This window comes from Panthera leo, chromosome E1 (assembly GCF_018350215.1).
Source record: "Panthera leo isolate Ple1 chromosome E1, P.leo_Ple1_pat1.1, whole genome shotgun sequence".
In the NCBI taxonomy this organism is placed as follows: domain Eukaryota; kingdom Metazoa; phylum Chordata; class Mammalia; order Carnivora; family Felidae; genus Panthera; species Panthera leo.
The window spans coordinates 6,088,191-6,114,498 of NC_056692.1; the positions used below are offsets into that span (position 1 = coordinate 6,088,191).

General features: G+C 44.1%; 1 protein-coding gene and 1 long non-coding RNA gene across 5 annotated transcripts in view; both read left to right on the forward strand.

Moving 5' to 3' along the window:
• MAP2K4 (mitogen-activated protein kinase kinase 4) overlaps positions 1-24,961 on the forward strand; it is a 139,172-nt gene extending 114,211 nt beyond the window's left edge. For all 4 annotated transcript variants that reach the window (XM_042917526.1, XM_042917527.1, XM_042917529.1 and 1 more), the window contains 4 exons: positions 6,858-6,935; positions 8,654-8,802; positions 20,490-20,535; positions 22,254-24,961. In XM_042917526.1, coding sequence (XP_042773460.1) covers positions 6,858-6,935; positions 8,654-8,802; positions 20,490-20,535; positions 22,254-22,367 — 387 coding nt within the window. In that variant the 3' untranslated portion in view covers positions 22,368-24,961. The remainder of the gene's footprint in view (positions 1-6,857; positions 6,936-8,653; positions 8,803-20,489; positions 20,536-22,253) is intronic.
• Positions 24,962-25,115: 154 nt separating this feature from the next.
• Positions 25,116-26,308, forward strand: part of LOC122206555 — a 31,094-nt gene continuing 29,901 nt past the window's right edge. The window contains exons 1-2 of the long non-coding RNA XR_006196512.1: positions 25,116-25,296; positions 25,555-25,639. This is a non-coding gene — a long non-coding RNA (uncharacterized LOC122206555). The remainder of the gene's footprint in view (positions 25,297-25,554; positions 25,640-26,308) is intronic.

The window sequence follows — 26,308 nt, forward strand, 5'->3', positions numbered from 1 at the left end:
GCCTACTTCGGATTCTGTGTCTCCCTCTCTTTCTGCCCCTGTCCCGCTCACAATCTGTCTCTATCTCTTAAAAATAAATAATAAAACATTAAAAAAAAATGTTTAAACCACCAGTGTTTCTTGGTCCGGCCACTGGCATGTCTCGTCTGCCTGATTGCTCTAGTCTCTAGAATGGTCTTCTGCTTAACCTTGCTCTAGTAGTCTGTGCTTCATGTAACAGCTGGTTACCCTCTCTGAGCATTGTTAAATTATGCCACCTCTCTGCTTAAAACTCATCCCCAAATCCTCATAATGGGCCTAGAAGGCTCTATATGATCTGGCCCTCAACTGTCTTTCAGAATTGTCCACACGTTACCTTCTGCCTTGCTTGCCACACTCTGGCCACCATACCGACCTCTGTGTTCCACGTGCATCTGGAGGATGTTCCTACCTGGGGGTCTTTTCCTTTCTCCCTTGAACTCTCTCCTCTGTGAATATTTTTAACGTTGGCAGTCTTTCACTTTAGTTAGGTCTTGGAGCAGATGCCATGTGCTTGGCTAGTCCTTCCTGGACCACCACATCTGACCTGTTCCTCTCATCTCCTTGATCCCGCTTTGCTTCATAACCCTCATCACCACCTGATTCTTTGTTTTTGTATGTGTCTTTTGTTTTGTATGTGTTTTGTATTTTGTATGTGTATATGTGTCTCCTGACTAGATTGTGAGCCCTTTGAGACCCCCATCTTTGCTTTTTTTTTTTTTTAATTTATTTATTTAAAAAAAAATTTTTTTTTAACATTTATTTATTTTTGAGACAGAGAGAGACAGAGCATGAACGGGGGAGGGCCAGAGAGAGAGGGAGACACAGAATCCGAAACAGGCTCCAGGCTCCGAGCTGTCAGCACAGAGCCCGACGCGGGGCTCGAACTCACAGACCGCGAGATCATGACCTGAGCTGAAGTCGGACGCCCAACCGACTGAGCCACCCAGGCGACCCTAGAATTTATTTTTAAGCAACCTGGAGCCAACATAGGGCTCGAACTCACAACCCTGAGATCAAAAATAGCGTGTTCTACTGACTGAACCAGCCAGGCGCCCCAAGACCCCAGTCTTTATTTAGTTGGCTCCCTGCTATATTCTTGGGTGTTAAGACAGTTTTTGTTGCTATTTTAAATGTCACATAATGTGTTTTCCTAGCATTGCTGATATACAGGGAAGCTATTTAGATGACTGTTAATTTTATAACCAGCTAAAGTACTAATCTGCCTCATTTTTGAATTTGAATTGATCTCAGATGGTACTCAAGGTACCATTCTGCAAATAATTTTTGCCTTGGCTCTCCTTCTATTGATTGATATATATACATTTGTATGTATTTACTTTTCTCATACTTCTAGATCAGTACTGAATGACAATATTGATTGTACGATTCTCATGTTTTTTCTCCCTTGAAACCAAATACTTTTTTTCTGATTAAAGTCTGTGCATTTCTGTGTGTGTACGTGTGTGTGTGAGAGAGAGAGAGAGAGAGAGAGAGAGAGAGAAGATGAGCATGAATTAGGAACAGCTATTAAAAATTTTATTAAATGCCTTTTTGGTATCAATCATGCCATGAGGAAATGTTTCTCCCTATGTAGCTACTGGTATGACAAATCATAGTAACATGTTTTCTGCGGTTGAACCATTCCAGCCTTCCAGAAGTGATCCCTACATGGCTCATAGTTTATATGTTTAATGTATTTTTACATGTGGTATGGTAATATAATTTCTGCATAAAAGTGTTTAAATGAGATTGGTTCATACTTTATATTATGAAGGTTTTCTATAGGCTATGCTAGCTTTAAAAATCGAATTGGGAAATTTTCCATCTTTAGTTTATTCATACAGTAAAAAGTTAGTGATCATCTTGTGAATGAAACATATCTTTGATCTCCTTGAGCTCAAAAAAGCTTCCCCAGCCTTCAGAACATTTGTGGTGGTATAATTTTCCGTTCTTTGAGACTGGAATCCTTCTGAGCCAGAAGTCTTTGGGGAAAGGTAGATGATTCTTCAAAATCTGTGAGGTTTTACTATTTCCTTAGCATCCGATGCATGTGGGCGTGTGTGAACGTGTACATGTATTCACATACGTATTTTTGTTTTCTTAGTTGGTTTTATTTATTTATTTATTTAGAGGGTACAAGCTAGGAAGAGGGGCAGAAGGAGAGACAGAGAGACTCTTAAGGAGGCTCTATGCTGAGTGCAGAGCCCAATGCGGGGCTCGATCTCACGACTGTGAGATCATGACCTGAGCCACCATCAAGAGTTGGACACTTACCTGACTGAGCCATCCAGGTGCCCCCTTAGGTTTTTAAATATTAGTTGTAAGAACTGCTTATTGGAATGTTTTTTAGTAGCCAGGTGTGTGGTAGTTTAAAAAGATGTCCACAATTTCCTTAATACACCTCCCTTTATAAGGTGGAGACGAAGTACTGCCTGATGTACGGGCCGAACTTAGTGAGTCTCTCCTAGTGAGAGCATATGGAAGAAAGGACAGGGTGTCCTTTCTGAGAGCAGGCCGTATAAAAACACTGTAGCTCCTTCTTTCTTTCTTGGATTGCTCACTTTGGGGGAAGCCAGCTGCCATGTCGTGAAGACGCTTGGGTAGCTTTATGAAGAGACTCGTGTGGTGAGGAACTAAGCCTTCCTGCCAGGAACCTGGTGAATGAGCTTAGTGCCAAATCTTCCAGGACCCAGAAAAGCCTTAAGTCTTAGTTGCCATCTTGACCTCAGTCATGAGATAACCCGAGTCAGAACCACCCATCAAAGCTATTCCCTGAATCCTGACTCACAGAAACTGTGAGATAATATTTGTTGTTTTAAGCTATTTCAGTTTTGGGATAATTTGTTATACATCATAGCTAACCAGTACAAAGGGTTTCATTGATTTCTTTTTAATTTCCTGACTTATTTCTTATCAAAGCTTTTTGGCCCATATATTTCTGCCTTTTGAGACATATTAAGATTCTTTTTAGCATGATAAATGATCAATCAAATGTGAAATATTGGAAAAGACCTGTATTATTAATTACATATGCGTAACACTTCTTTTTTGCCTCTTTAATACAAACAAGTTGAGAAGGATTAGTTCAAAATGTGTAACATTCAATTGTCAGTTTCTTCTTATTTCTCGGTTTTTATTTTATATGTTACCATACAAAGTAACTTGTGTATTTATTGTTATATATGTTTTTGGATATAAAATTATTTTATCTTTTTTTTTTTTTTTTTTTGCTATTTTTTTTAATGTGACATATCCTCTAAGTTGATGTTTTCCTTTATACTTTTAGCAAGCTTTTTGTTTTTCAAACCTTTGTTTCGATTTTAGATTCAGGATGCTGGGTCTTTAACTTCTTGAATCTTAAATATCCACTCCTCTCAATGAATAACTTTTAGATGTTAAAAATAGTACACTTGGAAGTAAAGAAAGAACATGTCAAAATGTATTTAACTCATTGGTAAGAGCACTGGGCGGGTAGGATGCTGAAACTAGCATAAAAGCATTTGTGTCATTTAGTATTTACAGTCACTGAGGAAAGAACGAGATGGCCCATCCAAATAAAATACTGCTAATTATCTCCAGGTCAATGAAGAAGTAACGTTGGGGTTACGGGACAGAAATCATTTGCATCCCTCATGGACAAAAATATACACGTAATCCTGTAACTGAAGCGGCCCTAATGAATAATAAATATCAAGCAAACTGAAAAGGGCAGTTAAAAAATCCTTGGGTTGGCCCCAGTGTGAGTGAAAGGAAATGGAATCCTTTTTTGACATATTTACAGGAGTTGGGGAAGTTTTCACGATGCACACATGCTAGAAACATAGAGCAGTTTCAGAATGACCTGCCCCCCAAGACCACAAATGGTACCCATTTTAAGTGCACACTTTGAATTTTGACAAATGACTGCTCATCAGTCAGGAGAGGAAGATGTCTGTTACCGAAAAAATATCCTCGGTCCTGTTTTCTGTCCATGCAATTGGATTTTCTCATCCCGGAGATTCATCCAAATGCAATCTCACGCCATGTTCTTGTCTGGCCGCTGCCTTTCTCTAGCGCGATGTGCTGAAGAGGTAGCCGTCCTATGGGGTATGTTAGCTCATTCTTGTTATTGCTGAGAAGTTTCCACTGTGTTGATGGACCACGATCTGTTGTCCACTCACTGGTGCATATGTTGGCCTTAGCAAGTGCTTCAGTTCAGTACCTGCAGTGCCTCCATTTATTGAGGGCGTTTTGCTGCCAGCCATGTTTTGTGGTTTTCAGTGTAGGAACCCTTGAGCGCCTTTAACGTTTATTCCTAACCGATTCATGGTCCTTGATGCTACTCTTGTAAATGGAATTTTAAAACCTATCTTCCAGCATGTTTCTGTTGTCATAGATAAATACAGATTTGCGTATTTTGACATCACGCCCCGTATCCCTGCTCGTGTTGCTGTTAACTTTAGTAGGGATGGTCTGTGTAAACAGTTATAGAAGTTCAAGTGTCTCTGAGTAAAGGCAGTGGTGTGGTGTTTGGTTTTTTTTCTTCCCTCCTTAGCTTTCTAGACCGGCTAGGACCTCCAGTATAATGCTGAACAGAAGTCCTATCTTGTTCCAGTGTTAATTAGGAAAAGAGTGTTCCAGATTTCATGGGTAAAAAGTATGATATTTGCTCTTGGTGGTTTTTGGATGCTCTTTATGACATGACGTTTCCTTCTTTTCTCATAGTGTGCTGAGAGTTGAATTGTGAATCTTCTCAGGTGTCAATCCTACATCTATTGAGAAGATGGTATAATATTCCTCCATTTTTCTGTAAATACGGGGCATCACATTGCTTTTCAGGTTTTAAGCCAGTATTTGTATTCCTGAGATAAACACCATTTGGTCATGATTATTATGTGGTTCACATGTTGCTAGATTAGATTTGTCCCTATTTTTGTTAATAGTTTTTGAGTTTGTGTTTATGAGGATTACGAATTGTATCATAATGTCTTCATTATGTTTTACAAGTGAATAAATTGACCTCATAAAATGTTTTCGAAAGAAATTCATGTAAGACTGGTCTTATCTCTCCCTTGCATGGTTGAAAGAGTTCACCAGAACATCTGGGTTCGACTTTACTTCACGGGAAAGTTTTTCATAACAAATTCATTGAAAAAATAGCTTTACGGCTATTCAGATTTCTATTATTATTTTTGATAGGTTTCATTTTCAAAAACTGTGTCCATTTTGTCTGTTTCTGGAAGAACGGCAATGTCCCCCTTTCGTTCTGATTTCAGTAATTTGGTTATGTCTCCTTTTCTCTCATTGTAGCCAGAAGTTTATCCGTTTTGTTGATCTTTCCGAAGAGTCGGTGTGCATTCTGTTGTCATTTTTGTTGTTTTTGTCTGTTTCACATACTTTCCACTCTTCCTTTGATTATTTTTTTTTCTGAGTGGTTTGGCCTTGGTTTGTTCCATTTCAAACTCCTTAAAGCTGTGAGGTTAGGTTTTGATTGCTGGCTGTGTCTTGTCTTCTAGTATTTGTATTTATTCAGTACTATGAATTTCCCCCCTGAATACTACTTTCGCTGCATTTCCTGAAGCTTCATGAGTTCTCTTTCGTTTTCACTCAGTTCAGGGTATTATTTTACTTTATCTTGAGGCCTCCTCCGTGATCTGCGGGTTGTTTAGAAGTATGTTGTTTCACCTCCAAATATTTGGGGATTGCCCAGGTATCTTTCTGTTACTGGTTTCTAATTGAGTGACTTCGCGATCTGAGAACACGCTTTTCATGATTTCTTTTCTACAAAATAAGGTGTGTTTTATGGCCCAGAACATAGTTTATGTCAGTAAATGCGCCACGTCAGCCTGAGAAAAGTGTGTGCCCTGGCTCTTTTGGGCACAGTATGTGCCTCTCTTGGTTGGCGGTCCGGGATTTTTATGTAATGTGTATCTTCTCAGGTAAATACACATGTCCACAACTAAAAACTAAGTAGCCTCCAGTGAGTACTTATACAGCCTCAGTACTCCTGTTCAAAGCAAAAATATGTAAAATAGATCTGCAAACTAGTTGTTGCTGACGGGCAGAGATTATAACAGTCAACTATCAGACTTCTGGACGTTTCTTTCAATAGTACTCACTCTAAGTCTTACCTAGGGACTATCAGCTCTGTGCTACTGGTTCTCTTCTCCATCCCTGACACGTATGGAACTAATGGTCCCTTATTTCAAGGACATGTAAAGAATACTCCCTTCATGGGAATTACTAAAGATGATTTCCGCTGTTTGCATGATAGGATAATATATTTTGCCAGTGCCTTCATTTGGTTAAAAATGACTAATAGGTATCTTTAAAGCTCTGCATAGTGTTAAATTTAGCTTTATGATGAAGAGTGGGTAGAATAATTATAACAAATTTATTGAGTTTATATTTGCTCTTGTATTTCAGATATATTGTGGAGTGGCTTCATTCCCTGAAACAGAGAAGATCTAGTCTTTTTTTTTTTCTTCTTCTGTTTACCACTACTTGCTTACTAATCTGACCCCATAATTATTATTTTTTTTCACTTCTCCAGTTTTCTTCCTTTTTTCTTTGTTCTTAGCTTCTGGTTTGCACATGCTTTGTAGTCGTTAGGGGGGGGGGGAAATGAGAAGAGTCACTTTGTTTTCCCTTTATGGAGGTGGCCATTAGGTTGGGTTTTGTGGATTGTTCTTGCTTGTTTTCAATACAATGATGGCTTCCTGTTGCTCCAAGTCTGACCCCACATGTGGATTCTTCTAGAAGTATGCTGGCATTTCAGCCACCTACCAGCTGTTGCTTCCACCCTGAACCTTGAGGGTTTGCGTGATTAATGACTGTGACTTCTCTTTGTGTTCCAGCCTGAAAGAATAGACCCAAGTGCATCTCGACAAGGATACGATGTCCGCTCTGATGTCTGGAGTTTGGGGATCACATTGGTACGTTCGTCATGGTAGACTTAGCATCGAAAGAAAATGTTATCACTCTTCCACCCCTCATAAGAACTGCCTTTCTCCCTCTCCGTCTCTCTCTCTCTCTCTCTCTCTCTCTCCTAGTCTTTGACTTTATTTACCTGTTTTTTTCCTCCATGGTCATAATCACAGGGACTATATCTTCTAGTTGTTGAAAAAAAGTATGTGTTTGACTTTAAAAATCAAACCAGAGTTGACAGTTTCCCTCAAGGTTTAGGAAGTGCCTTGGGCTCTTTGGTGTCGCGCTGGGTCCCTTGGCCACATATACGAGGTGTCGGCAACCGCACTAGGAACAGGAACGGGGGAGGGTGGCGCCCCCACGGTCAGCGCAGCGGTGAAGGCACCTGTCTCCTGCCACCTCCAGCGGGAATAGCATGTACTCTGTACAGCATGTGTATTAGGTGTATGTGTTTACACGGACGAGCAGAGTTTCTACTTGGAATCTTCTACTCACCGAACAGAAAAGTCACACGTGAATGAGCTACACGTAATTCAGTTCTTGTGGAACCAGAACAACCGAGGTAACAAACCTAATGAAAGTTCTACCTTCAAACACTGAGAAAGAATAGTAAGAAAGCTACTTAACTTGCAGCTAAGCACAATTAAGCAAATTCTTCTTTCTCACCTGTACCTGTACTGAAATTTTCCTTCTATCTTAAAAGTTATCTGTATTTGCTCATCACTTATCTTTGTTACCAAATGTTGTTTTGAAATCTTAGATTTGTTTTCTTGTGCTTGCTGCTTTATCACGGCTTGGTGGTGTTTTTCTGACCTTGGACAGCTTCTTCTACATGGGCTGTGAATTTCCCATCACTAGATGGAGCTGTGTCCTGTTTGGTAGGCAGCCCCAAACTTTCCCGTTCATTTCCTCCCCTTTATAATGAGGTCCCACGGCCCTCAGCTGAAGAAGCCCTGAGACGCTGTCCTCAGTGCTGCCTCTCAGGTGCCTTCTTCTCTCATGAGCTTGGGGTCACACCCTCACATAACAATCACCTACCAGCATACCTAAAACGGTGCTCATTTAGGCCATGCTGCAGACTTAGACCTATTTTTTCGGAAAAAGCACAATTTCTGGGTTTTCATTATCCTCAGAACAGAGCAAGAGAAAGGGGAGAATTGACCTTTGACCAATTGGGACATAACGTCCGTAAGATCCTTCGGATCTGGTTTGGCATGGTTTAGAGATGCTGTCCTGAGCACCCCGCCATTGGGGTTTTGATCCAGACTTGATTTCTTCTGTTGTGGTAATATCTGGCTGTGGTCAAAACTGTAGTAACCACAGGATGGCTGGAGAACAGAATCGCACATTGCTTCCTTTGAGCTCAGGTTGGGCTTTTGTTGATTGAACCTCTTCCCTTAAAAATGAATATGACCACTGTTCTGGACGTGGCCTTCCATTCAGATAACTATCGACTGTGCAGACTTTGTACCAAGAAAGTTCTAAAACCAACCTTCCGGGATCCTTCACACAAAGGAATCAGAATTGAGGGCTATCCCAGCTCTTATGTGGTGGGGACATGGTCCGGGCTTAAGTTTGGGGTTTCCTTTAGTCCCAGTCCTTGAACTCAGTTGATACGGAATTCTCTGTATTACCTTGATTTCTAAACACCCCTTCCACTTAGCCTTACTAATTGGGAAAATTATATATCTTGTATATCTTGCTTTTCCCTCTGTGTTCTCTTTAGTACGAGTTAGCCACAGGCCGATTTCCTTACCCAAAGTGGAATAGTGTATTCGATCAACTAACACAAGTCGTGAAAGGAGACCCTCCACAGCTGAGTAACTCGGAGGAAAGGGAGTTCTCCCCCAGTTTCATCAACTTTGTCAACTTGTGGTGAGTACGTGATGTCCAAATGCACAACAAACACGTGGTCAGAACAGCCAGTGTTCCTGGCTCCCCGCAGCACTGGGCCTCCATGCCCTAGAGGGGGTGGCCTTCTTCCTGTCGCTCTGCCTCTGTGCCGGAACTCTGGGCCACTTTGGCCACACGGAAGCTTCCAGCGGGCCCGGAGAGCATCGCTCTTGTGTTCTGCTAGTTGGATACTGATTTCTAGTACCCGGTACAAGAAATCCAGCCTCTGCGAGACTGATCATCTTATTCAGATGCGGCTCTAACAGTGCAGTTGTGCTAGGATTGCGGGGAAGCTTTTACGAAGTCAAGAACCTACCAGGTCAGACTGGCATTTCAGGGCTGGCCCTCTGCTCTGACACAGCCTGTGACATAGTCACAGCCTGTGACATTGGGAGAGACCACCCAAAGCTCGGTGGGTCGGCTGAATCCAGGCTCTCTGAAAGCCGCTTCCGGGGAAGGTGTGAACCCGACACCTGGTGTTGTTTGTCCACCTTTTAACAGGTGTGTGTGCATGTGCACACCTGCGTGTGCATAGAACGTAAAAATAAGAACGTGCAGATACGGCAGGAACACAGTCGTGCTTTGTACTGTTTCAGTCTGTATTTTAATGTTTTATTTATTTTTGAGAGGGAGAGAGACAGAGAGAGACAGAATGTGAAGGGCTAGGGGCAGAGAGAGAGGGAGACACAGAATTTGAAGCGGGCTCCAGGCTCTGAGGTGTCAGCACAGAACCCAGCACGGGGCTCGAACTCACGAACTGTGAGATCATGACCCGAGCTGAAGTCGGGTGCTTAACTGACTGAGCTGCCCAGGTGCCCCTGTTTCAGTCTGTGTTTTAAATGACACCTGTTTTGTTATCATTTGAATATTTTTGATAATTATTCTGTTTATCCAACATGATTTAAAATTAATGTGTTTCTGGGCAAAAAGCATTCTTGAAAATGCTTTCCTTTTTCTGCGCATTTTTTTCTTGCCAAGAACTCTATCTCCCTCCTCTTTCTAGGCCCTGTAAGACTTACATTTCATGGTCCAGCATTGCCCTCTTTTTGAACAATTAGAAAATATTTGTTAGACTCTAGTTTTTAAGTCCCTTTCATCTTTTATAATGAAATTCTCCTTTTGCAATGGCTTCCCAGGGGGTGACGGATACCTCAGGGTTTTCTAGGTGGAAGAGGACCATTAGCATGACTCAAATTGGCTGCTTTTTCCTTTTTTATTTTTTTTAAGCTTATATATTTATTTTGAGAGAGAGAGAGAGTGAGTTTGTGCAAGTGGGGGAGAGGGGAGAGACAGAGAAAGAGAGAGAATCCCAAGCAGGCTCTGCACGGTTAGCACAGAGCCCAACATGGGGCTCGATCCCACGAACCTGTGAGATCATGACCTGAGCTGAAATCAAGAGTCAGATGCTTAACCAGATGAACCACCCGGGTGCCCCTGCTTCTTCCATTTTTACCAGTTTGCAAACACCTATACAGTTTATATAATTGCATGTGATAATTTTATATATTCCATTTTAATGAAGTAATTTGGTTAAAGTAATCTGTGTGAGTCAAAGAGCATAATTTCTAAAATAATTAAGAGTTGTTTAATCCCTTGATCTCTTTGTTTTATTTTTTAAATTATTTTTTAAATTTTAATTTTTTTTAATGTTTATCTTTGAGACAGAGAGAGACAGAGCATGAACAGGGGAGGGGCAGAGAGAGAGGGAGACACAGAATCTGAAACAGGCTCCAGGCTCTGAGCTGTCAGCACAGAGCCCGATGCGGGGCTCGAACCCACGGACTGCGAGATCATGACCTGAGCCGAAGTCGGACGCTTAACCAACTGAGCCACCCAGGCGCCCCCTTTATTTTTAAAATTTTTTAATGTTTATGCATTTTTGAGAGAGAGAGAGAGAGAGGGAGGGGCAGAGAGAGGGAGACAGAATTCGAAGCAGGCTCCAGGCTCCGAGCTGTCAGCACAGAGCCTGATGTGGGGCTCAAACTCACAAACTGTGAGATCATGACTTGAGCCGAAGTCGGACACTCAACCGACAGAGCCACTCAGGAGCCCCTGGTCTGGTCTTTTTTTAAGTATTTATTTATTTATTTTGAGAGTGAAAGTGTGTGTGCGTGCAGGGGAAGGGCAGAGAGACAGAGAGGGAGAGAGAGAGAATCCCAAGCAGGCTCCACCCTGTCAGCTCAGAGTTTGATGTGGGGCTTGATCCTACGACCCTGGGATCATGACCTGAGCCGAAATCAAGAGTCAGACGTTCAACTGATAGAGCCACCCAGGCGCCTAGTCCCTTGATCTCTTGACTGGTTTTGTTGCATCTATGTGTAGTACTTGTATATTTTTTTAAATTTCTGTGTCTCTCGTTGCCAGTTCTCCCCTGTAGATAATGGTTATAGACATCAGTGTCCCATTGTTTTCCCTGAGTAGGTCCATGGTTCCATCTCATTCCAGATCATCAGGGGCCGTAGTTGAAGTACACCTGTTTTTATGACCTGCTTCTATCAGCTCTCTGCATTTGTGCATCCTTCCTTCTACTGTTCCTGGGCATTTTCTGTCCTCGCTAACCTGGATCATTCAGGTTTCTGATTGGTTTCCTCGTAATCCGGTGCCGTTTTGTGCCAAACCATTCTCCTTTTTGTCAGAGTTGTATTTTTATTGATGTACATCTGATCACGTTACTTTTTGTTTAAAACTGCCTAGAGCATGCATTTTTAACAGCGTGCTATTACCCCTAAGGGGGCAGAAATTTATTCTGGAGAGGAAAACCTCTTGGATAGCGTAATGGTCTGCACCCCTCCAAAGGGTTGCTACAGAACGTCTGCAGATTGGCGGAATTGAAATTTCACAGGAAGGTAGGGCAGTAATGAATAAAAGATTAGAGAGTACTGGTCTAGAGGCTTACCCTGGCCCTTAAAATAAAGACTAAATTAACATGGCTTTCAAAACACATTATTATTAAAAAAAAACTTTTTGTTGTTGTTGTTTATTTATTTTGAGGGAAGGAGAGAGAGAGAGAGAGAGAGAGAGAGAGAGAGAGAGAGAGCAAGCGAGAGCATGAGTTGGGGAGGGGCAGAGAGAGGGGGAGGGAAAGAGAGAATTCCAAGTAGGGTTCGAGCTGTCAGCACAGAGCCTGATGAGGGGCTCATACTCACGAACCGTGAGATCATGATCTGAGCCAAGATCAAGAGTTGGACGCTTAACTGACTGAGCCACCCAGGGGCCCCTCAAAACCCATTATGACCTGGACCTGGTTTATGGCCCTGGCCACATTTCTCAGTACTCCCCTAGAGCTGTTTTTCTGCCAAACTGAGTTTCTTCAGTTGTGTGGGTTAAAAGCACATAGGAGATGTGGGAACATAGTCTCTCGGTCTTTGGGTAGATTAAGATTTCTCCCAAGAGCACACAGAAAGCTGCTAAGCGTAAAAGAAGAGATTGATAAAATTCAATTTCATTAAAACTGAGAACATCTTTTGATGAGGAGACACCGCTGGATGAAATGCCCTCCCGTGCGGTCTCCTTGCCGTACAGACACTCGATACGGGACTTTCAATCAGAATACGTAGAGAGTACCTATGAGTATAGAACGCTTACACTATGAAAATGACAACCGAAACTGGCCAGATACTTGAAAAGGTGCTTAAAAAGATGATATTCAGGTGCTCTGTCAGCATATGAAAGGGTGTTCCTCGGGTGTGATGGGACATCAGGGGAACTCAAATGAAATCCTATGATGAAATACCATTACCGTCACCAGAATTGACTACAGTTTAAAAGGCTGACGGTACAGGAGGGTCTGGAAGCCCCTGGAAGTCCTGTGCAGTAGCTGTAAGACTGTACGTGGTGCAGTGTCATTGGGAGATTGGCAGTATCTCATGCAGCCGGTGGAATACAGCTGGTGCCTACTCTATGCTCCAGCAATTCTGTCCCAAGTGGATGCCCAGTGAAAGCAGAGACAGAAACACGCTAAAGGACGTGTGGAAGAATGTTCACAACGGCGTATTCCTAATAATCTCCAGTCAGAAAGGAGCACCCAGGCGGCTCACTTGGTAAAGTGGCCAACTCTTGATTTCGGCCCAGGCTGTGATCTCAGGGTCCGTGAGTTCCAGCCCCGCATCAGGCTCTGCACTGACAGCGCATAGCCTGCCTGGGATTCTCTGTCTCCCTCTCTCTCTGCCCCTTCTCTTCTCCCTCAAAAATAAATAAATAAATGAATGAATGAATGCATGAATGAATGCAGGGAAAAGAACAGCATTTATCCCCAGGATAGTGGGCAGTAAGTTCTAGCATTGTTGGTACAGTGGTACAGCATCGGAGGTTGCACTGTTGCTACACTCAGCCACGGGTAAACCTCAAACAGCGCTGAGTGAAAGAAGCAATACGTAAGACAGCGTGTATGGTTTCATTGACGTGGAATCTCACAAAGCAGACAAGAATGAATAAAAGGTAATAGAATCAGAATATTGATACTCTTTATTTTTGTTCCATGCTTAGGGCGTGTGTGTTTTTCTGAATGTATGCTTCAATCAAAAGTTCGCTTAAGGGGGGGGCGTCTGGGTGGCTCAGTCCATTGAGCGTCCGACTTCAGCTTAGGTCATGACCTCACGGTCCGTGAGTTCGAGCCCCGCGTCAGGCTCTGTGCTGACAGCTTGGAGCCTGGAGCCTGGAGCCTGCTTCGGATTCTGTGTCTCCCTCTCTCTCTGCCCCTCCCCTGTTCACACTCTGTCTCTCTCTCTCTCTAAAAAATAAAATAGGGGCACCTGGGTGGCTCAGTTGGTTGAGCATCTGACTTTGGCTCAGGTCATGATCTCGCGGTCCGTGAGTTCGAGCCCCGCGTCGGGCTCTGTGCTGACAGCTTGGAGCCTGGAGCCGCTTCGGATTCTGTGTCTCCCTCTCTCTCTGCCCCTCCCCCGCTCATGCTCTGTCTCTCTCTTTCAAAAATGAATAAACATAAAAAAATAAATTAAAAAATAAACAAAATAAATAAATGTAAAAAAAAAGTTCGCTTAAGGAATAAGAAGCAGCACTTAGGGACCAAAATGATGACGCCAGCTCATAGTTTAAATTCTCCCTGCTTTAACTTCCTATTTAAATCATTAATGGATTTTTTAAAGTTTATTTATTTTGAGAGAAAGAGAAAGTGTGCACAAGTGGGGGAGGGGCAGAGAGAGAGGGAGACCCAGAATCCCAAGCAGGCTCAGCACTGTCAGCACGGAGCCCAGTGCGCGGCTCGATCCCATGAACCATGAGATCATGACCTGACCCGAAACCAAGAGTCAGACGCTTAACTGGCAGAGCCACCCAGGTGCCCCTTAAGTCATTAATGGAATTTTTAAAAGGGAAGCCCAGCCTTTACTTGCACTGTCCTCAATGAGTTCTTGTGAAATAGCACAGATGAGACTGACTTCAGGGATGGGCCAACTGATGGCAGAGTTTGCATGCACAGAGGGAGAGCGCCACGGGGACGGTAGGAGATCTGCACAGGAATTGCTCAGCTGGGCACAACAGGACCCGGAAAAAGAGGCAGCTTGAGGGACAGGCAATTAGGAAGCTTATCTTGATCCGAAAAACGTCTCGAGGGAGCATTCTCTACTGGATCCTAGGCATGGCCGGGACTCTTCGGCAGTGTTCACCCCTGCCTTCTCCTTGGCTCAGGCTCTGCTGAAGTAACTCCTACTGAGGACACTTGTGTTGGTCAGAGTCTGGGAGCACAGCAGAAGCTGTTCTAACAACCCAGGAAATGCATCCCTTGGCAAGGTGACAGTGCTCCAGAGATGGCCCTCTACTCTTTCTCCCAGTCACCCAGGGCTGTGACTGGGGTCAGCTCGTCACATTCCACGAACACTGATGCCCTGGGGACGTGAAGAAACACAAATGAAGATGAGCGTCGTATCAGCCTGCAAAATTGGAGCCAACACTCCCTTGTAAAATTTGCCAGTGAAGAAGTCAGGGATGAAAACTGGTCAGAATGGACGAATTTGAATTCAGGACACGTTTTTCAATGAACAAACACAGTTTCTGAATTGAAGAGGAGGAAATGGTGGTAAACAGCATATTGGGTATTGCACGGTTGACCAAATCTATAGAGCAGGAAACACCCTTGAGTGAATCCTGCAGGCAAGAGGGGTAAGAAAGACGAACAGGAGACACACGATAGGAGTCCTGGAGAACAAAATCCAGGAGACCCCACTTAACTGATTATAGTAGAGAGAGAATTAAAATAAAAATTATCTTTACTTGAAGAAAACCTTGAGTCCTTAAATTAAAGTACCAGACCAAATTAACTCGGAGGGGTGGGGAAAAAAAAGCCATCTAGGGATGTTGTAAGATTTTGTTGTTGTTTTTTGCATTCAGAGAGAAAACTTGACAAGCTTTTGTTGAAAACACAGGCACACATTAATGTTCACACCAGTGTAGAAAGACATAGAGCAGTACCTGACGAGTGTTACGATGGATGAGACCACTTTAGATTATTAGGGTACATTCGATCCAGGACAGTAATTGCACCAAAACTACTAAAATACTGGTTAAACGTTTCCTGGTATCTTATAAAATGTAGCAGCATTAGAACAACGCCATGGAGTCCACAGAGTTCTAAAACTACGTGGAATCAGAAATTACGGGAGGTAAGATCTCCAGTAAGGCGTTAATATCCAAAATATGTAAAGAACTCGTACAACTCAACACCAAAAAACTGTAAATAATACCATTAAAAAATGGGCAGAGGACCTGCATAGACATGTTTCCAAAGAAGACATCCAGATGGCTAACAGACACATGAAAAGAAGTCCATTGTCACTCATTGTCAGGGAAATGCAAATCAAAACCACGATGAGGTATCACCTCATACCTGTCAGAATGGCTAGAATTAAAAAGACTAGAAATATCAAGTGTTGGCAAGGGGGTGGAGAGAAAGGAACCCTCACGTGTTGGTGGGAATGCAAATTGGTGCAGCCATTGTGGAAAACAGTATAGATGGTCTTCAAAAAATTAAAAGTAGAAACATCATACAATCCAGTGGTTCTATTACTGGGTATTTAGCCAAAGAAAATGAAAACACGAATTCAGAAATAATGTATGCACCACTGTGTTTACTGCAGCATTTTTTTATAATAGCCAAGATATGGAAGCAGCCTGTGTCCATCCATGGTTGAACAGATAAAGATGTGGGGTAGGGTGGGTGTGTGCATGCCTGAGTGTAATGAAATATTACTCAGCCATAAAAAAAGAAAATCTTGTCATTTGTTACCACATGGATGGAGCTAGAGGATATTATGCTAAACGAAAGGAATCAGAGAAAGATGCCATGATTTCACTTATGCGTGGGATCCAAAAAAACTAAACAAATGAATAAACAAACAGCAGAAACAGACCTGGGAAAACTGAGAATTGATGGTCGCCAGAGGGGAGGAGGGTAGGGGAGGAGTGAAAGGGGTGGAGGGGGGAAGGAGGGCCAGGCTTCCAGTTGTGCGATGAGTAAGTCATGAGGATAAAAGGCACAGCGTGGGGAACGTGGTCAGTGACGTTGCAATGGCGTCGCATGGTGACCAGCGGGAGCACAGCCTGACGCACAGACTTGTTGAATCACTGTGTCCTACGCCTGAAAGTAACGTAACAGTGTGTGTCAACTGTACTTCAGGCGAAGAAAAAGTGACTTCAATAAATTATCGGAGGTAAGGATTCCAAGAGGCTACTGATCAGAAAGACTGGTTGTTCGGCAGAAGCAAGACCAGATCCTTCAAGCCAGGGCCGCAGAATTCCCCAGGAAAAAGTCGAATGCAGTGTGAGTTCAGAAGAAATTCCAACACTCACTCCCAAGCACAAGGAACGAGAATTAGTAGAAACAACTGATAGCAGGGATAGATCCCACGACTTCAGATATTAGGACAATTAGAAAAAGTCTTTTCATACATTTAAAGAAAAATGAAGAAGCTCGGAAATAAAAGCAAGGAACACGAATCTATGAAGAACAAAAGGGAACGTCCAGAGATAAAAAGCATACATTACAAATTCAGTGGCTGGAATAAACAGATTAGGTGTGATTGAAGAGAGATGAGTAAACTGAAAAGTGGGTCTGAAGCTGTCAGCAGAACTTTTGAAATGATGGGAAAGTTTTGTAACCTGCCCTGTCTACTGTGGTGGCCATAGCACTCCAAGTGTGGCCAAGGAGATAAATTTTAAAATTTTATTTCATTGACGTTAATTTGACAAGTGACTAAACCTTATTGGATGCGCGGGGTTTAACTAGCTGGGTTTCACGTGATAAGTGGGACCAAACTAATGGCAGTAGTAATTCTGAAACAGAAGATCGTCAGTGTTAGTAAGAATTTGGTTAAACATTTCTACTCAGATGGCATCATGAGTTTATACGTTGGTGCAGCTTTTTGCTACAGTAGTTGACATCGAAAAATCAAAAACCTAAGATTGTGGCAGCTTTACGAAGTAAACATCTGTGTGGATGACCAATGTGATGGAAATGCTCTGGAGGTCTGAAGCCTTGGCCTTGCTCTGCCCAGGACATCACTTCCTGCACGATCAGAGGTCGACAAGTGCTCTTTTCTGGACAGGGATCCACAGGAATTGGGCTCTGCCTAGAAATCAGGATCTGGGGAGTGAAAACATGCCCATGTCAGTCACTGCCTGGGCCACCGTGTGCTGCAGGGACACAGAATGGCAAGGGCATAGATACTGTTCGTGTAACCAGAGGACTGGATCTATAATAATCCTAATATCAGCAGGGGGCTGGAACTTCGAAGAGCCGTTAGGGGACCTTGTTCTGTAGCGGTGGACCCAAAAAGGAGCAGTAGTGGTGAAATGGCTCTATCTAGCTCTAGCTCCTGCTTCGGTTTGTAGTACCGGCTAGGCACTCTGAGATTTGCGAAACAAATGCATGCATAAGCGTGCGCACCGTGCAAGCCAGAATTCCAAAATACATGGAGTCTGATGCTAAAAAAAAAAATCAACTAATAAAACAAAACATGAATTTACTTTAAATCAAGCTGAGCTTATGGACTAGTCCAAAATACAGTTCAAAATAAAACAAGTATATTTAGGCTGTCCAAGGAAATGAGGGTGTAAGTTCGATGAAAACTGAGAAAGAAGTGGGGCTCCTGAGGGGCTCAGTCAGTTAAGTGTCTGACTTTGGCTCAGGTCATGATCTTGCAGTTCCTGAGTTCGAGCCCCGCGTCGGGCTCTGTGCTGACGGCTTGGAGCCTGGAGCCCACTTCGGATTCTGTGTCTCCCTCTCTCTCTGCCCCTCCCCTGCTTGCGCTCTGCCTCTCTCTCACTCTCTCTCTCTCTCTCTCTCTCTCTCTCTCTCAAAAATAAATAAGCCTTAAAAAATATTTTAGAAAGCTGAGAAAGAAGTGAAACAGAAATGATAAACAGTTGGCTATGAAAACTGATGCAGAGATTCAGAAATGAAAAAAACTTAGCCGTCGATACAAAAGACCGCAGAGTTGATGTACTCTAGGCCGGAAACAACTGGGGATAGAGTTGGGGAAGTTGGCAGATAGGCCACAGGGATTTCCCAACACGACACAGATTCAACTGCGTGAAAGAGTGGTTGAGCACCAGGGGGAACAGAAGGGGAACTGGTAAGATAGATGTAGCGAACATGACAGAACATAATTCTGGAAGTTGGAGAAGCAGTATTGGAGATCATGTGGCGAAGCATTTGAGAGTTGATGTTCTCAGCTTGGAGTCAGAGTCTCTGTGCCGTGTGGGATACACAAAGGTATCTCAGTGTGTGTCTAAATGCCCTGAAGGACGAGTGGAGAACAGTAATGTAGAAGTTAGCAGGAATGTAGACTGTCTGGGAAGGTGTAATCAATTAGACTGACAGCGAACTTGCGATGAGCCACAGTAATTGCCAGGAAACGAGCCATAGCTCCTTCTTTCCACGGAGGAAAAAGAATTGTTAGCCTTGTCCTAAAGCTTTATACGTCGGCACTCCATTATAATTCAAAATAAGGAGGAAATACAGATTTTTCCAGGAATGGAAAGAGTTAAGAGTTTACCATTCATAGATTGCTTGAAAAGATATACTTGGCCCAGAAGGAGAGTGAACCCAGGAGAAGGGTGTTGCAGGTTGGTTCCCTGGAAGGCAGGCTTTTCTCTCTCTCTCTCTTTTTTTTTAAGTTTATTTATTTTGAAAGTGAGAAAAAGCATGACTTGGGGAGGAGTAGAGAGAGACGGAGAGAGAGGATCCCAAGCAGTTCTCTGCACTGTCCTCCAGAGCCCGATGTGGGGCTCAAACCCACGAACCGTGAGATCGTGACCTGAGCCGAGGTCAGATGCTTAACCAACTGAGACCACCCAGGAGTCCCAGAAGCCAGGCTTTTGAGGCAGAGATCAGTGTGTGGGAAGCGGATGAGATGGCAGTGACCTTGCCATCAAAAGCTAGAGGAGCAGAGGGAAGTTGGCCTGCAGTGCGATCTTAACAAAGACCTCCACAGGCAAGGCGTACCACTGGGATGACCCTCCAGGGTTGGCCTCACGTGCATGAGGGTCTTGATTTCCCTGCCCCTCTGTGCAGCAGTCATGAGCTCAGGCTGCCCCAGGGAGGCTAAGGTGGGTCTCTTCAGCCAAGGTCATCCTGAAGAGGCTGGCCACTGAGGGTTGTCTGCCAGGAGAATCCCTTCATACTGGAACTCGGTGTAGGTATAGTCGCCATAGCACAGCACCACATCCCGCCCAGAAGGTATGGAATATAGAAAACAGCACTGAGTTTGGAAACAGGTGAGGGGGCTCAGTCGGTTAAAGGCCTGACTCTTAGTTTCAGCTCAGGTTATGATCTCACGGTTCATGGGTTCAAAGCCCACGTCAGCCTCCATGCTCATGGTGCGGAGCCTGCTTGGGATTCCCTCTCTAGCCCCTCCCTTGCTCTCTGTCTCTTTCTCAAAATAAATAAAAATCAATTAATTAGAAAAAAGAAATAGATGAACTATGTTGTCAGTGTTAATTAACTTTTGCGAGTTAAAAAAAAAAGAATTTAATTGAGATTGGAGGAGAGGGGTGATTAAGATACATCGTCCCAGACCAATATGGTAAATATTAACAACATGAAAATACTTCTGGCCACGTTAATTAGACAAGGTAGGATTCAAGGCAAAAATATCAGGGCAGAGTGTTTTATTATATCAATATAGTCCTTAGTAAGGCGGTGGTGCTCTCCACGTTTGGACCAAAGGACACAGGATTGAAATACAGAGCGCAAAAATTTAAAAAAAAAAAAAAATCTAAGGATAAATTGGTAAAATTTATATATAGTTTACTTCCCAGACTTCTGGTTTCTCTTAGGTGGTGTCAGTATAAATACTCGTGTATGTATTTAGAAAACACGTGCATACACACGATTTTATACACACACTCGTACTTTTATTCGTAGTATTCGCAGCTGTGCTGTAATCTGTAATCAGTAGTTAACTTGCTTCTTGTTTTCCACTAATGCTTCTACACTGAATATCCTGAGGACAAATCCTTAGATTATAAATTGTTTCAGTGTGTGTGTGTGTGTGTGTGTGTGTGTGTGTACGTACATCTGGCAGGTTGTTCTCTTTGTTCCTTTTGTATCTGAAGGAAAAAAACTGACTTTTTGTGATACTTCACTTGTGAAAAGAAAAGCCCTTGGGTAACTGTGTTTCCGTTTTAATAATGGTATTTTTCTGTTATTTTAGCCTTACGAAGGATGAATCCAAAAGGCCAAAGTATAAAGAACTTCTGGTAAGTATGAGACCTTGGGAATTTTAGTTATTTGTATGAGACCTTGGGAATTTTAGTTATTTCCTTGCCCAAATGCTCTTAGCATGCTCATTCTCTAAGCAAGTAATGGTCTCCTGTGTTCTCAACAAATAGCCTGACCTAATTGAGTATTTTATTATTATGTTTTTAATAATTTTATTTTTTCTAATGTTTATTTTTGAGAGAGAGTATAAGCAGGGGAGGGGCAGACAGAGGGAGAGAGAGGGAGAGAGAGACAGAGAGACAGAGAGACAGAGAGAGTGAGAATCCTAAGCAGGCTCCCCATTGTCAGCATGGAGCCTGACGCCGGGCTCGAACTCACAAATGCCAGATCATGACCTGAGCCAAAATCAGGAGTCGGATGCGTAACCAATTCCACTACCCAGGTACCCCCACCGCCACCCCCCACCCCACCATTGAGTGTTTTTTTTTTTTTTTTAAATAATGTTTGAAACCAGTATTCGGAAAGAGAAAATTTGAAGTTACATTTTCCTCCTAATTTTTGGCTAGATTCTCATGGAAAATTTTGGCCTTGACATGTCATAAAAATTACCCCCCAGAATTTTAACATTCATTTCAGGAGCCACCTTCCACTGCGTGGCCTGTGTGTGTGTATAACAAAGTTATTATTTTTTTTTAAGTAATTTAAAAAAAATTTTTTAATGTTTTATTTATTTTTGAGACAGAGAGAGACAGAACGTGAGCAGGGGAGGGGCAGAGAGAGGGAGACACAGAATCGGAAGCAGGCTCCAGACTCAGCTGTCAGCACAGAGCCCAACGCGGGGCTCGAACCCACAAACCATGAGCTCATGACCTGAGCCGAAGTCGGACGCTGAACCGACTGAGCCACCAAGCTGCCCCTACAAAATTATTCAAAATTATTCTGTATCAAACTCTCTCAATGCAAATTTACATCATCCAGCAAATTCCCATTTCTTCAAAAGCTCACCCATCCCTGGGACTTGGTTGTTTTAAGCAGCGCTGGAATGGCTCCGGTCCTGGCAGTGAACAAAATGCTGTGACCTAATCAATAATGTGGTGATAGCTGAAGCAAAGACCCCCTTGCCTAGCTGTCCAGGGTGTTAGGTCAAACTTCTGGTCGGTGCCAGCAGGGGCTCCGAAGATACCCAGCCCACGTACTTAGAGAAGCCGTGAAAGAAAAACACTGGTAGAGATGACGTGTGAAGGGGTGGGCTTGTGACGCAGATACGGGGCTGGTGGCTTCGGAGGGGACGGGGGCAGAAGTTCACAGGATGGGATTCTGTCGAGCCTCTTTCAGAGCAGGGTCTGGAGCACTGAGACAGCCTCTTCTCTAAGATCCTTCTGCACATGGGGGATATGGGAGGTTGAAGCTTATGCGTGTGTCCCACGGGGAATGGCAACCCATACTCATGTGGCTCTTCCTGGCTCTCAGACGGTGGCAGGGTCTCCAGCTGTGTTTGGGGCTGAGGAACAGCTCTCCTGCTGTCTGCCTAGCAAATCCTCCCCGGTGTGCAGAGAAGCCTCCTGACCTCACTGCCAGGATGGCTCTTCCAGATCGGGCTCGCCCACACCCGCTAACCCGTCTCTCGGAACGGGCGTGACCGTATTTCACAGCCATTATGTGGTGGGAGCCTTCCGTCCCGTGCTGTATCGAAATTGGGAAAAGCTCAGTGTGGGCTGCCCTACGAACTCTGATCATCTTTTGTTTTTTCTTGCAGAAACATCCCTTTATTTTGATGTATGAAGAACGTACCGTAGAGGTCGCATGCTACGTTTGTAAAATCCTGGATCAAATGCCAGCCACTCCCAGCTCCCCCATGTACGTCGACTGATCTCGCTGCTGCGTCAGACTCTAGGAAAAAGGGCTGAGAGGAGGCAAGACGTAAAGAATTTTCATCCCGTATCACAGTGTTTTTATTGCTTGCCCAGACACCACGTGCAGTGCGATTGGTGTTCGTTTCCATCCTGTCTGTATGCTCCTGTCACCTAGACATGCATCCCCGTGATACCCGATTGATCACACAGTGTTCGTGCTGGTCAGAGAGACCTCACCCTGCTCTTTTGTGACGGACGTGTCCGTGACATGTGGAAGCCCGTACGATCAATTTATTGACTGTGATCAGATCACATCTTAACTTCATTTCTAGACTCAAAACCTGGAGACGCAGCTACTGGAATGGTGTTTTGTCAGACTTCCAGAAACTGGGAGCGCACGGTGATGGATGTACGACGTCTGGACACAGAGACTCGGGCTTGAGCGAGAAGGGTTTGCACAGCCAACGAGACGCATTGCCTTCTGGAGCTGGGAGACAAAGGAGGAATTTTAATTTTCTCTCTTCACCAAGTGCAATAGATTTACTGATTTGATACTCTGTTGCTTCACCGTCACGGTCGATGTTCGGGGATCGATGTGCTCAGCCAGATTTCCTGTTTGAAATATCACGTTAAATTAGAACGAGTTTCTCTTTACCAAAAACCGTGTTGCGTTCAAAGAGGTGAACCCTGAAATATGGAGACAGGACAGAACGTGTTCTTTTCTCCTTGACTAGTCCTTCTCTTCATCGGGAAGACTCAGGAGTCTGCCACTTGTCACAGAAGGTGCTGCCCCTAAGAATTTTCTTTCTCAAAGTTCGGTGTCCTGCCAACTTGATGTTCCGTCTGCCACAAACCACCAGGACTGAAAGAAGAAAAACGTGCTGAGGGCCAAGTTTACGGGTGTTTCCAATTCTAGCATCCGATCTGGAACAACTTACAGCACCCTGTATTTCCCCTGGGTCCCAAGCCTGATACTTTAGCCATCATAACTCACTCACAGGGAGAAGTAGCTATAGAAGCGATGTGCCTTGACTGATGACGTAGAGATTGCTTATAGGCAGCACGAGACCAAACCTCAGTCGTCTGCCCGCACTGGCCCACATCTTCGGTTTCTGGATCCCTCCCCCTGCCCATGTGGTCTGTTGCCGCTAACTGACTTTTGCTCAGTCCAATATTTTGCCTTTTACCCCCCACCCCTCCATATCAAAACCATTTTTAATCATCCGGGATATTTAGCCCCAAATCCCTCCTGCACTCTAACGTGTAAAAGGCTGAGGAGCGTGGGGCCCCACTGATGTGGTAGGTGATGAGGAAGCATCTTCTAGAGACACATTTGACCAGATGAGGGTCTGTAATGGCAGTCTTTAGAGAAGCTCGTCACCCATGAGAGTCTCTGGCACAGGTCACTGTCGTTTCTTGGAATTGGAATTCTACAAAAAAAAAAAAAAAAAAAAAAAGACAACAACAACAACAACAACCAAAAACCCACAAAACCCCAAAGCCCAAAACCACCCCTAGAATCTGCTCTCTTTTGCTATGCTGCCTCACTTACCCCTTAGCCGGGTCTTCCCTAGGCTTCGCTCAGGCCTCCCCGGCACCGAGCGTTGGGTTCCGTGTAACAGTTAAGCAGCCCTTGGGACTGGCTCAGGCACACTGGGTAGGAAACGGCCATGGACCGAGAGGCACACAGTGCCATCCAGGAACCAGGCGGTGGCAGGTGTCGACGTGTCTCCTCCCAGGGTGGCCGTCGCAAACGGTATAGAATGATAGAGGGGAGACGGTGCTGTTTAAGGTTACGTCCCTGTCCATTTTCAGAATTCAGAAATGATTTCTCACTTTGGTCCGCCTGCCCAGTCTCCTTGTTTTTCTCCCCCCGCCCTGGCTCCCCAAACCTTAGACTTCCCAGTGTTCTGAACGGAGGCGTCGTTGCACGTCTTCCTTCGACCGCACCAAGCCATCATCCTCCGTTGCCCCCGGCGACTCAAGAGGAATCTGTTTCTCTGCTGTCAACTTCCCGTCTGGCTCAGCGTAGGGTCACTTTGCCATTAGACACATGGAGATCAAAGCAATTCTGACTGTCCAGGAGCTAATCTGACCGTTCTGTTGTGTGGACAACCACATAAAAAGGCAATTTTAGTGTATTAATCATAGATTATTATAAACTATAAACTTAAGGGCAAGGAGTTTATTACAATGTATCTTTATTAAAACAAAAGGGTGTATAGTGTTCACAAACTGTGAAAATAGTGTAAGGACTGTACATTGTGAGCTCTGGTTATTTTTCTCTTGTACCATAGAAAAAAATGTATAAAAATTATCAAAAAGCTAATGTGCAGGGATATTGCCTTATTTGTCTGTAAAAATGGAGCTCAGTAACATAATTGCTTCTTGGAGCTTTGGAATATTTTATCCTGTATTCTTGTTTGAATTCCTCCTCTATTTAAGATATATACATGGAATCGAAGTGTTTATGTAATAGTTCTACCCTTTGCCTGCAGGTCAGTTGTAATAAATCTAGGCTGTGATGATGACTTTGTAATTTGATTTTCTGAAGTCAGACCCTGAGAGGGGAAAAATCAAGTAAATTCCATTAAATTATCTGTGCATTTCACATTGGGACAAATTCCCTTCTTCTGGAAGTGTTTATGGCTCCTTTTTTTTTTTTCCCCTCCTCCCTTCTTGTGGTTGCTCTCTCTCTCTCTCCCTCTCTCTCTCTCTCTCTCTCTCTGCTCGCTCTTCTTGGAACCACAGAGGTATTCGTGAAGCACCTGTTGAGTGGGTGTGATGCAGTCTCTTTTTCCAGTTTGCTCCTTTGTTGGTTGCCCTCACCTGCCCTGGCTTTCTCGATGCTAAAGGAAAAGGGTACCGTTCTTCAACCTGTGTCACAGTGGAGGTACACAGCTCGTAAGAGCCCAGCCTGCCTCACACTGGTGCCGTCGCTGCTGGGTGAGCACCGGATACCAGCTCAGATTGCGGTCACCGCTACTTTAGAGAGAAGGGTGGGGAGGAGGTTGGTGGGCCAAAGGCCTGTGGAGGTCAGACCTGAGAGGTTTATGGGCGGGAGGATAGATGTTGCTGAGCAGAAAGCCGAGGGAGCCTGGGAAGTGGGGGAGGGAAGAACTTCAAAGCTCCAGCGCTGAACGTATCTGTTACATTAGCACCTCTCGGCTATTGGCCAAATCCTGACTCATTGATCATATGCAGATTCAGCGCCTCACTCTTCCCCTGTGCCTGTTTCCTAACCTGATCTGAGCTGCAGGAGGTATCGTTCTGGAACCAGCTGTGGTAGGTGAGTATCAAACGTTCTCCAGGCAATGGCCGTAGATAGCCTCCCCAGCTACGCCTTTGCTGCCAGGGGAAAGAATACCCCGCGGAGCTTCCAGACCCTAGCCGTGCAAGACAATGTCATGGGAAATAGACTGTGAGCAACCTGCCTCTCCTGTATGTGTTCATCTCCTTTGATCCTGACTGTAGCCTTCCAAAGTCAGTTTGTAGTGTCTCGTCTTAGATAGAAGAGAGGAAAGCGAAAGCAAAAACAAGGCTGAGAGAAGTAAACTTGTGGCTCCGGTAGCAGCAGGGAGGGGAGCTGAGACTCAAATCCACGTCTGTGACATGTACTGTAGGAAATGCTACCTTAATTAAGAAAACAAAAAACTGTCACCCAAGAAGCAGGCCGGAGTTGAGAGGGAGAGGGAACTCCAGCTGGGGTAACTCTGTTCATAAACTTGACCAAGGCCAGCTTCTTTGTCTTGGGGATGAGTTGACCTCAGAGGTTCTGGAGGGGGGTGCCCAGTGGGGCTTAGTGGCCAATACAAAGGCAGCGTCAGGTGTAGCACCCCCGGGATTCAGGACAGAGGCCTTCATATCCCTATCAGCATGATGACATCGTGTGGCAGTCGCTGGTAATGGGGACTTGGCAGGAGAGGAAATTGTGATGGCTTTTAGTTAGTATTAAAGT